Below are 12,947 nucleotides of genomic sequence, written 5' to 3'. Positions count from 1 at the left end.
AAGCAATAGGTTAAGGTCAACTTTCACAACCAATGCCACTGAGACCTCCAGTAGGGGCAAATGAAGCAAATGAAAGACAACAGCCTAAGCTAGATGAGAAAACTACAGCAGGATAAGCACCTAAATGCTTCCATTTCCTGAAGGACAAAGGAGCCAGGCAGGATACAGTCCTGCTGAATAGCTACAGAGGAAAAATAAAGTTCAAGCCATAGGCAGAGCGGCACCTTGGACACCCATAGAAAAGATTATAAATCATGATCTGAAATGATTTGAGAGTCTCTAGACTTAGCAATAGCTCCAGCAGGAATGGAATTGAAACAGCACTGAGAGAAATGGTTCAAATGATGAAATCCAAGCATCAGGCAATGGGAGAATATCTGAAAGACGAGTGAGGAGGGCATCTGTTCCTGAGGTTGTCTCCATCCTGACCTCTTTGCAATCAGTCATGGGGTGTGTGTAAAGAGCTACACATGCTTTGGAAATTCATCTCTAGGGTTCACCAGCCACTTTCAGTTTCTTTTCCCAAGATGCTCCCTGTACTGGATTATCTTGCCCCTTGATTCCCACTCATTTCAATCAATGCTTATGCTCCTTTGATTGATGCCATAGTCTGGTGCTCAGCAACTTGGAGATAAGATACTCTGGATCCTCTCCACTCTCCATTCTTCCACTATCCCAACTCCTCCAACAATCAGCTTGAGAAAAATTTGGACAAGTCTGCACTAGGTGAAGAACAAAGGCGATGTTAATTAGTACTTCCACAGGCCTAAGTTACTCACTTCCTCATTTTAAAAACAAACCACATCTGGTAGTATGTGTTTTTGTTGTTTTCAATCCTTTCTGGAATGAGTAGGATATAAATAAAGATTTCTCGTGATCTGAAACCAGACCCAGAGCTGTTTTGTTTCTTTGGTAATACCTGCCGAGTTTTAAGTAGTTACTATTCTGAGAGAGAGAAAAGTGAGGGAGGAAGGGATTGAGCGCCTCTGTAAGAACTAACGTGGCCCTCTGTGGTCATTGCCAGTGAGTTGAGGAAGAAAACAGGAGTAATTATGAGACAGGTCAGAATGGAGATGTGATGATGGAGGCAACGGGGAGAGAGGATCTGTGTATTTCAGGCTAAAGGAACTACTCTGCAGGTGAAATAATCATTGCCAGGAAGATGAGGCAAGACTTTAGTATCTTGGTGCCTATTATTTTCATGACTTTTCCCTCCCACTCACAGGATAAAACTGAGAGCTGGGACGGTTGTCTGAGTGATTCAAGGAAAAGGAAAGTAAAACTTTAATACCTCAATCGTCTATATATTACATTGGAGGCGGAGATATTTTTGGCCTGCATCCGAGATTTCAACGTTATATGCTGAAATAAAAGGACTAAATTCAGCTTTATTATAACACAGGCAGTGTTACTTTGCAAAAATGTTAGTGCCATTTTAAATGAAATGCTGCTGATGGCTCTGCCCTTAGCCGAATGGGAATCAGGCTGATCAAAAGAAAGGAAGCCTCAGTTCCTGACATAAATCTCCTTTCAGAAGTTTCCATTCAAGTCGGATGCAGATGCCACGAGAACTACTCTTTTTCCAGGTTAGGTGGTTTGACTATGTCTGAAAAAATGGCTTGGGACTTCATTTGAAAATATTCCATAATAATAGGAAATTTATACCAACTTATATTCAAATTTTTTTTTTTTTTTTTGACAGATCCTGCCTCAGGTTTATTTGTACAAATAGCACAGGAGGACACCAGCTCAGGGGTCACACCAGTCCTTCCATCCTCACACTGGCAGACAGAGGTGTCTACTCTGGTGCCTTCGTGGGGGCCTGGGCACCTTTGGGAGCTGGAGCTGGAGCCTGAGCCTGAGCCGCAGTTGCAGCCGCAGCCTGGGCCTTGGTTTGAGACTTGGCCTTGGCCTTGGCCTTTGGCCGGCAGAGCCTGAGACCCTTAGCAATGTGGGCACGAGCACGTTTCCCGAGCTTGGGGTGAGCAATGTAGGTAAGTCGATTGAGCTTGCGGCTGCCCCCCTTTGGGATCTTGGGCTTGACTTCCTTGGGCTTTACTAGGGCCTTGATAGCCTCAGCACGTGCACTCATGGCCTTGGCATTGTTGGCCTGCATCTTCTTCAGGCCCTTCTTGTTGTGCTTCTTGGCAAAGCGCATGTTCCTCAGGAACTTGGGGTCCACCCCCTTAAGAGATTCATATCTTTGTGATCGAGGTTTCTTGATGCCGTTTCTGTGCCATTTTCGGGACTGGTTGTGCGTGGTGTGGTTCTTGGACTTGGCCATGTCTGCACCCAAGCCCGCGGCTCCGAAGCGCCTGGGACCGGAAGAGCTTATATTCAAATTTTTAAGTCACTGATAATAAGACTTTTGCCATCTTATTGTTTTGGAAACTTGTCCATTAAAATGATTACAAAACTGATTCTTTTTTTTTTTTTTTTTAAAGATTGGCACCTAGGCTAACAACTGTTGCCAATCTTCCTTTTTTTTTTTTTTTTTTTTAAGGATTGGCACCTGGGCTAACAACTATTGCGAATCTTTTTTTTTTTCTGCTTTATTTCCCAACCCGCCCCCCCACCCCCGCACCCGGTGCATAGTTGTATATCTTAGTTGCAGCTGATTCTTAAAAGACATAAACTGTCTCATATTTGGTCTACGTTCCTTTTTTTTTTAAGAAGGGTGGGTCTTATTTTTTTTTAAGATTTTATTTTTTCCTTTTTCTGCCCAAAGCCCCCTGGTACATAGTTGTATATTCTTAGTGGTGAGTCCTTCTAGTTGTGGCATGTTGGTCTACGTTTCTTAAACTAAAACTCAATACAGAAAGAAAAGCATCCTATATTAAATGATTATCGATCTTATCTATCACAATGAAAAACTAGACAAATAGAGGATTAGTTAAACCATCAATGGTACATATCAAAAATGGAATATTATTTAGCCATTCAATGTCAATGTAAATTTATGTTTATTGATGTGTGAAGATTTGTGCAACATAATTGCTTCATTAAAAAACCCACAGAGACTAAAACAGCCTTCATAGTAGAAATCCATTTTTCTTCATTTGTGTGTGTGTATACTGAAAAACATCTGGAAGGATATCTATCAAAACACATTTATCTTTCATCTATCTAAATAGCTATCGATCATCCATCTATTTATCTATCTGTCTACCTATCTATCTAATATCCCTGTATATCTATCTATCAATGTAGTGGTTTTGGAAAGGTTATCATTTTGTTCTTTAGGCTCTTTCATGTTGTTGAATTTTAAGAAACATACTACTCGCATAATCTGGAAAACTAAGCTATTTAAATTTTGGAAAAAATTTAGAAACCTATTTTTTTTTTGTTAATCTCACTGATAGAATGCTAAAGATAATCACTATAGTTTATGAAGAATATTTTTGCTTAAAGTACAGAAATCTTACTAGTTTTCCTTTTGAATTTCTTTCTTTTAGTCCATGTGGCTAAAAAAGTAATGATGAAATCTCTACATTTCTGGGCATCACACTTTCTATGGTAAATTATTAAATAGCTAACTAGTAATAAAGAAACAAAGAAATGGACTCATGTGTCCTCTCTTAAACCAGAAACAAAAGCCACCTGGTACTTCAAAGCACTGATCATCCTTGAAATGTAATGGGAGTGTCTAATGTTCTGTATCAATAATCTGACCCACATTAAAAGCCGTTTTGGACAACAGGAAATAATTTTCTTTATCAAATATATAAAAATGCACATTAATGTGTAGCTGGTTATGAAGCAACTCTGCCAAGAAGAAATGCATTACAGTACTTCAGTCCTGCGGTCTGCACTTAAGGCTGATTCAACATTTTCCTTATAAAACTCCTTTTTTTTTTTTTTTTTTGGTGAGGAAGATTGGCCCAGAGCTAACATCTGTTGCCAATCTTCCTCTTTTTATCTTTTCTCCCCAAAGCTCCAGTACATAATTGTATATCCTAGTTGTAAGTCCTTCTAGTTCTATGTGGGATGCGACCACAGCATGGCTTGATGAACAATGTGTAAGTCCTTGCCCAGGATCTGAACTAGCGAACCCCAGGCCGCTGAAGTGGAGTGTACAAACTCAACCACTATGCCACCAGGCTGGCCCCATGAAACTCCATTTTTGAGGCATCAATAATTGAGCCAATTAAAACCAATTCCAGGTTGAAACTCCATACAGCTTTCTGGGCAGAAAGGCTCTCTTTACAGTTTGGAGCATAGGAACAATTTTACTTTTCTAAATGCAGATATTTAAAGATATTTTTACAGTTATGTTTCAGGCTTGGAGCTTTTGCTAATTTACAAAGGAATTTTTTAAAAAATATTATTCCAGCTATGTATGTTCATTAGAGTTATGCTTGGTTTTAAATAAAAGGGGCAGAGTGTGCTATGCAACTAGTCCACACCTTCCCCAAGCCAAAGTTAAAATGGGAAGTTCAGGAAAGTAATAATTAACAATTACTATTCCTACTTGTCTTATACATTGAACAAAACCCAACTTTCCCTCGTATAATGAAAAATAGGTTAACATTACAAATCTGTGGCAGAAGTCCACATGGGTACCCTGTGGGGAAGGAAGTCAGCATCCTTCAGTCCTCCATCTTTACAGTCTGTGGCTTGGCAGTGCCTAGACAGAAGGAGCCACAGTTTGTTGTCTACAGCCCAATGGCCCATCTGGAGTGTGGCAAGAAGGGAGCTCATTGGCAGTTCTGTCAGAGTGTGGCCTAGTTCCTAAAACCTGGCATGAGAATTAATGTGAAGAAGAGCCAGTGCCCAAGCCAGAGCGCAAGCACAGCAGTAGCCAGGGAGGCTCTGGAGCTGCTGGCGTTAGCCCAGGAGGAATCTCGACCAGCTTCTAAAAGGCCTTCCACTGTCTATCCAGGGTCACACATCGCAAAATCCTTCGGTCGTGGTTACAACCTGGTCACCAGCTTTGAAGTCCCTGGAGGGCCAGGACGCAACTGTCATTTTCAGAGTTAGATCCTTATGTTTAACACAATACCCAGAACGTAGAAGGTGTTCAATTTACATTTGTTGTAGGAATGGAATATCTGCTGAACTGCCACTCATTACGGCGTTTCAAAACAAAAGATCACACAAATGCAAAGAAATTAATCAATCGTATGGCAAAGTTTTCAGAAGACAAAGTGTCCTTGTGAATAGCATTATTTTTCGATCTATAGCTTAATAGTTAATATTTACTAGTTCAAGTGACTACGGCAAGTAAGGAGTACCTATAAAGAAACTTTCACAACGGCTCTGTTCAAGTGACAGTCTAAAAGTGAAGTGATGAGCCAAATTGGATCTCTCTCTCTTCAAATGCACATTGTGGAGATGAATTTACTACCCTAATATCCCTTCAACAAATATTCAGTGAACTTTTACCACATTTTGCAAAGTTGAAAAAGATATTGGCTAGACCAACAGCTCCAAACTAGTTGTAATAAGTGCTCTAATTAGAAGTAAATACAAAGTGCATAATTTTATATAAACTAAGCACACACTAAATATCAATCTTACTTTTCAACTCAGAACAAAGCTAAAAGGCAATGCTTGTTAATGAGCCATATAATTCGATCACGAGGAGAAAATTCCATAAAATTTCCTAATTCTGGAGAGAGTCAGATAATCTAGGTTCTAGTCCTATTTTGCCTTAACTAAATGCATGACTTTGTACAAGTCATTTAATCTTTAAGAATCTTAGTTACTCATCTTTAAAAGTTGGAGTTAGACAAGTTGATCTTTTAAGATTTTTTTCCCCTCAAAAATTATGGGATTCTATGAGTCTTTCGGACCACTTAGATTTCAACCATTAAGTGTCTCCTGGGAAATTTAAAAAATGTAGATGTTTTTACGAGTAACGTTAAATAGACAAAGTTGGATTTTCCCTATAACTAGCCAACTGCCAAATATTTACAAATATTTAATGGAGCTTTATGTGAACTGTACTTTCACCATATTAAATTCAAAAAAGTATCTCCAACACTCCATGTTGTCATGAAACTATTTTTTTAAAAATTACAAAGTAACACAAGAAGAAAAGCTTTAATATGTATCAGAAATAACATTCCTTCATTGTCTGATTATTGTTGTGGTGATGAGAGTTAATATTTGAAAAGAACCCATTTTATCACAAAGCTGAGACATATGTATTTCATAGAAAACAGACATTGTAAAACCAAATAGAAAGTGTTAAAGTCTGCTATTTGTATACATATTTTCAGTCTGATTTAAACATGTTTCATATTCATTTATTAAATTCATTAATGATACATAGGTGTCTACCTACTATAACTATGTAAATAAAGAAGTATTGTAACAGCATGCAAAATGATCTCAGAATATCTGACTCTCACTGCATGAGACCCATGAACTTGGCAATGCTTTCACAAGTCAATGTTTTTGCACCCTTTGACTTGTAAACATAAGTGAAATGTACTCTTTAGGGATTTTTCACAACTTCACTGAATAAGGTAAAGTCGAGAGAAAGAAATTTCCACAAAATCATTTTGTTTGCCACACATCTCATTTCTTACAAATTTGACTACCGTGCTACTAATTGTAGGGAGAGAGAAATAAAACAGAAGTAATTAGCATGAATATATCCAGAAATAAGAAAAATAATTGCTAGTTTCTCATCACAATTATTCAGTATGACCCAAATGTTTTGGGTAGAAAACTAGATATTAAAATAATTAATATTCAAAATGATCTTTCCTTTTGATGAAATGTATAGGCAAGTTTCCATTCACTAACTGGCCATGAATTCATTTTTGTGATATTTATATTTTTTTTTGGTGAGGAAGATTGGCCCTGAGCTCACATCTGTTGCCAATCTTGACTCTTTTTGTTTGAAGAAGATTGTCGCTGAGCTGACATCTGTGCCAATCTTCCTCTGTTTTCTATGTGGGCCACCACCACAGCATGGCTTGATGAGTGGTGTGTAAGTCTGTGCAGGTCCATGCTCGGGATCTGGGTCCACGACCCCTGGGCCACCAAAGCAGAGCACACGAACCACTATGCAACCAGGCTGGCCGCTGATAAGTTATTTTGAACCCAGAAAGTTAAGGTTGTAAGTGATGGGAAGGCTCCCAGGCCCACAGTATGTTGAACCCATAGCATAGTTGGCTAATAGAACTGGTAGTGCTGAAGGACTAGCTTTGTGTTCTGGTCAAGGGGGTGTTGAGATGAGGATGAAAGAGAGTGCTCTTCCTCTCACTTGCCTTTTATGCAAGATTGTTTCCAGATACTATTTTGAAATAGCTAAGGGCTCTCTTTGATGTTTTGCTTCTCCTCTTTATTCTTTTCCACTTCTTAACTTCTCTGCTGTGATGGCCCTGAAGTCCTCAGGGCCGCAAGTCCTCCAAAGTCTGATCTCCTATCAGTGCTGGGCTCCTGGGTGTGTGACTTGAGCATTGCACAAGACCCTTCACTCAGATGGGCCCCACACACGATTAATGCTCTGCTGCCTATTAATTATTCTTAATGACTCTTAATAGAGGCCACACATTTTTATTTTGTGCTAGGCCAAAATAAAAGAATTATGTAGCCAGTCTTGGCTTCTATCTATAATGATCCAGTGATCATTAGCAACTATGCCAAAGAATAACCTTAAACGAATATGAACTAATGTATAAATATCAAGTTACCTCTCAATTCTCTCAGTGACTGGAGTTCCTCAAATATCTACTTATGACCTTGGCTTATCACTTCAATGCTCTAGAACTCTGTTATTTCATCTGCAAAATAAGGACATCAAATTATAAACTAAAAGTCCCTTCCAATCTAAACTACTACATTACCCTACATAAAACTAGGGACCTGGGCTTTGAAGAGTGAGGTGTTTTCAACTCAGGCAGAGTAAAATATTACGTGAAAATAATTTAGACCATTAAATGTTCTGCTATTCTGATCAATTTACTTAAACACAACTGCATGTTTTTGTGGAAATGTAATTTATTCATTCACTTATTCATTAAACATATACTTACCTATGACAAATAAAAATGGCAAGCAATAGGATATATTGGAGAATATGAGGAAGCCATTTGGTATGAACCTAATTTGGCCTGACCTTGTCTTTCCAAAATGGCCTGACCGTGGCTGTTGAGCATGCATTGTATATCTGCTTTAGAGATTCCCTATGGCAAGAACAAAGGCCCTTGAGGTAAAGGCGCAACTTCCTTCCCCCTCCCAACGTTGGCGTCTCCTTAAGGATTAAGCATCTTTCCTTAGGCTAGAAACTGATAATTGCTGCGCTCACCTGTGACCGCCCAGCTCCAGACAATAGACTTGCCTCCTGCTACACCCACCAAGATAGCAGACCCACTACCTGCTGTGTCCATCAAGCACTGTGCCAACAGGGCAATCTTGTGACTATTGTGGGAGGGACATTTCAATCATATGTAAAGCACCCTCTTTGGGAGTATATAACCACTCTGTGCACCTCATTTCTTTGGTGCCCTTTCTTCCTTCAGGAAGAAAGGCCCCGGGCCATGGTCCTCAGATTTCAGCTCAGAATAAACTCACCCAAATTTTCATTTACAGATTGGTTATGGATTATTTTCGTGGACACCTATCATTGTATCTATCACTCAGCTTGTAAATTCCTTGTTAATTACCATGTCACTCCAGCAACCTACAGCTTCATGAAGATAGGAATTCTGTATATCATGTTTACATCTATAGTCAGAAGACTTGGACACAGTAGATGCTCGAAAAATACTTCTTAAATGCAGGAATGTATGATTGAGTGAATTGAATACCTATTAAATGTCAAGTTTCATGTTCAGTACTGGAGATCTAAAGTTGAGTAAGACAAGACCTCTACCTTCAAGGTTCTTGTGTTCTAATGGGACACAGAGAGAAAGAAACTGTTGCAGGCTGTTGTAATCAATACTTTGACAGAAGCATGTTCCAAGTAGAGTACAAAGGAGGAAGCTACACTTTGGCTGGTGGTACTGGAAAAGGCTTCACAGAAGAGACAATGTTTGAGGGGAGTCTGGGAGCCTGAGTAGAAGCCCAGGGAAATAAGACAGACAAAGGAGAGAGAGAGAGAACATGCAAGGACATGGATGTGACATCAAAGTTAGCTTGAGGAGAACCAGGAGTGGTTCAGGGTGATCGGGACACATAATCTGTGGAGGGTGATCAGAAACAAAGATAGGAAGATCCAAAGGAGCCAGATCATGAAGATCCTTTTTGCATAATGAATTTATCTTGAAGGTTATGATGAGTCATTGTAGGTTTTTAAACAGGGAAAAGGACACAATCAAAGTTGCATTTTGAAAGATCCCTCTTGTTACAATATCAGGGGTACAGTCTAGTTTAACTCTCAGGTTTCTGGGTAAGAATTCCACATTTTTCTGTTCAATATTGAAGCGATGAAGGCTCATATCAACCACAACTGGATACAGGGAGATAATCTGCGAGAACTGTCAGAAAAGTAAAGGAACTGAAAATGTAGGCCATGAGTATGTAATTAGTATAATTCTTGGCAAAATGAACACTATGGCTCATAAAATGATCAGAACATCATCAACAAGAGCAACACAAGATGAGTCTCCAAATCTCCAAGTTCTTCCCAAATCAGTAAAAAGTCAACAGTATAATACAGAACAAACAGATAAAAGGAATTCAAAGTGCCATGTGAACCATGTTGGTGACACATGTGAGAACACAAGGAAAGAATGGAGGACAATTATATAATTCAAGATAAATAATGCTTTTAAATGTAGGTGGAGACAAGTGTTTACTAAACTTGAAAGATTCATATCAGTTGAGGAAGGAATTGTTTGTTTTTAATCCAAGAGGTCATTGTGAACAAGGAGAAAAAAAAGAACATGGTTACCATAGAAACCATTTAAAAAATATTGAAGCAAACTTCACGACACCCAACGAATTCAAAATCTTGTACAAGTCATTTGACCCTGTTTAAGGCAATTGCCAATTTCTCCTTCTCCCAAATATTTTCATTCATTTGAGTATAAACAAACAGAAAATTATGATTTGCCTATTCTCAGCAATATGGCAAAGCTGCATATATTCTTATACAATAACTTTTCAACTATTTAAAGGAGTGCATGATTAACTGAATACCTACGATTAACAATTGCTTACTTAAATTACAGAATGTCATACAAAGATCAGGAACTATGTATTTAGGTGTGCATACCATGTAAATAAAGTGTCAATATTCTCATCTGTCCCAATTAAAAAGAAAATCAAGGAGAAAAATAATAACCTGAGATGTGAATTGTTTTTGCAAAGCTCCTAAGACATATGAGGGATTTATCACATGACATTTAAAGTCTAGTATTTTCTTTCCCCTTATAAGTATCTATTACCCTTATAGGTATACATTAACAAAACTCCTAAGCTCATGGGCGCTGTGTGGTCTTCATCCCTTTTACAGAGGCCAAGCCAATGCCCGGGTCTGATTCAACACAGACAGGGTTAAATAGCTACCAGCACAGTGGAAGAGTTTTCCTCAATGCAAATGTAGTGTTCCCAAATTCAGTTACAGTACTTTTGGGAAGAGTGCCATCCCGGTCTGGATGGAGAGGAAATCCCAGAGTCCTCAAACGTTCCAGATAATCCAAACCCCTATAATGCCATATTTTCTCTTCTCTTTTCAAGAAACTGTGCCCTGGAGGAACTGATTAAACAACCATGATAGCAATGAATATAGATGACACTGACTCCATAAAGATTTTCTCCAAAGCATGAGAGGAATGCCATTAATTTTGTTATGTGAAAAGAATCTAGAAAAATAATGTCAAGGGGGTCAAGTGGAGATTTATGAGGGGAGGAGGGATGCAAGGAAGGAAGGCACTGAGATGCAACAGTCACACACAAGTGTCCAAATGGCATCAATAGGAGCACCATTCTCATGAAGATCATCTGTCAGTTCATAGCCAGGCCCCCAGGTCCACAAGAATGGAGACCTCATTAGAGCCTAAGTGAGAGACATTTTATCCTTAGGATGAATTTTTTATTGGACTTTACATAAAGTACAGAATTATATGTAATAAAATCTTAAAGAATTGCTGTTATCCAATTAACTTCCAAGAACCTTGCAACTCTCTAGAGGCAATGCACAGGGTCATTCTTTTATTCTTCCAAAAATGAATTTTGAAACTATATGCACATGCACTTGTACCTGCTCAGGCCTGATATTTATATATTAAAAAACATAGTTTTTTTATGTACTATAAACATTCAAACATGAACATATAGAGAACGTTAATAGCATTAACACAATTGATCACTCTTTCCTTGATCTCTTCCTTCCCTTAGCTTCCAGATCTTCCTTCTCTCTTTTTCTTCTTACTACGTAGGCTGCAGCTCTTCAGTCTCAGATGTGGGACCCTCCTCATTTCCCCCATCCTCCACGCTGGTTGCTCTATTTCTCAAATCTCTTCTCTTTTCTATCTGTCTTAGTTTCCTGGGTGGTGTCAGCCAATCCCACATCTTTAAATACTGTCTATATGCTTATGATTTCCAAATGTTTTCTCCAGCTGCGTCTTCTCCCTTGATCTCCACAGTCACAGATACTCAACTTCTTTCTTGGATGTCCACCAGGCATGTAAAGCATAACATGTCCAAAAATCTCTTGATTTTCCTCCTCGGTCCTATTCCCAACAGTCTTTTGTCTCTGCTCATTTCAAAATGAAAAATGAGGGGGCCAACTTTCCTTCCTCTCTCTCATGCACCACATCCAATAGATCAGCAAATTATTTTGGCTTTACTTTCGAAATATATCTAGATTTTTACCTCTTTTCTCCCCATCCACTGTTTAATATCTAGTCCAAGCCACTCTTATCTCTCTTGTGACTTATCAAAATTACCTCCCTTCTGGTTTCCCTGTTTTCACCATTGAAAATCAATGTGATATTAAAAATTCATGTTGTATTGACTCCACAAATACTTTGAAGTATCCACATTATGAAACGCACTATGCTAGTCAACTTGTAGGGCACTGACGTGAATTTGACCCAGCTGTTACCTTCAAGGTGTTTCTATTCTCAGTGGGTGATTACATATATATGTGTACCATGCAAAGCAGTCCTAGATAATCACCTTAAGACTGTTATAAAGTGCGAAAGGAATTTAGACAGAGGAGAAAGAATTTCTGATTATATCCACAATAAAGCCTTCATTGAGGAGGCTGTATTTAATTTCGGCCTTGAAGACAATTCAAGTTTTAGGAGCAGTCAACAGAGCTCATTCCCGAAAGTACCCCAGCAGGAGACAGGGGTCAGGACATCTTAAGAGCATTGCTAATAGTGTCATTTAGAAGATACCCAGGGATAGGTAAGGGAGCTAGAGGAGACAAATGCTGGGTAGTTAAGATGGAGTTGGAATATGGAAACCAAGCCAAGAAGTTGGGACTTTAATAGGGAGGTCAAGGAATCAAGGAAGATTTTCATCACAGGAGTAACAAAATTAAAGTGCTACGGTAAAAGGAACTAATCTGGGAGCAATGTGTAGAACCGCTATAAGTCTTATTTGTAGGCCTTAGATGCTCTTGTTTAGAGGCCTGCCACACACTATATCAAGAGCAATAAAGTATACCCACACCCCCTATTAAATATATTTATATATATATAGTTTTTGAATTCACTTGATTATGTTTGACTAGTTAACATAATTCTAGCATTTGCAAACCTCTTTTAATTTTTATTTAGCTTTTCTCTTTTTCTATATGAGAGCCAATATTTTTGCAGGCCCTTGAAGACCTGAAGGCCTCAGGCACTTTCTCCATAATGCACCATGGATAAAATGGCTGTGCAAACAGAAAAGCTTGGAGGATAGGGCATGAAACAATGTAAATGCTTTAATGCATTTCAAAGTAATATGAACATGAAATATACCTTCAGGAAGGAAAAATGTGCTTAAAACATCACACTTACAAAAACAACATACACATCTGAGAGATCAATATG

At 38.6% G+C, this 12,947-nt stretch overlaps 2 protein-coding genes across 12 annotated transcripts in view; both read right to left on the bottom strand.

Moving 5' to 3' along the window:
• Window positions 1-12,947, bottom strand: part of SYNE1 (spectrin repeat containing nuclear envelope protein 1) — a 446,099-nt gene that overhangs the window by 419,393 nt on the left and 13,759 nt on the right. The gene's annotated exons all lie outside the window — the stretch shown is intronic.
• LOC124243570 (60S ribosomal protein L29) lies at window positions 1,704-2,325 on the bottom strand. Its single transcript, XM_046669220.1, has one exon. The coding sequence runs from the start codon at window positions 2,282-2,284 to the stop codon at window positions 1,799-1,801; it is 486 nt and encodes a 161-aa protein (XP_046525176.1). The 5' UTR covers window positions 2,285-2,325; the 3' UTR covers window positions 1,704-1,798.

This window comes from Equus quagga, chromosome 8 (assembly GCF_021613505.1).
Source record: "Equus quagga isolate Etosha38 chromosome 8, UCLA_HA_Equagga_1.0, whole genome shotgun sequence".
NCBI lineage: Eukaryota > Metazoa > Chordata > Mammalia > Perissodactyla > Equidae > Equus > Equus quagga.
Note: the sequence above shows the minus strand (reverse complement) of the source record. Positions and strands in the feature narration are given on the sequence as shown.

Coding starts and splice junctions, on each gene's coding strand:
- LOC124243570 (XM_046669220.1), bottom strand. CDS start 2,284: ATGGCCAAGTCCAAGAACCACACCACGCACAACCAGTCCCGAAAATGG.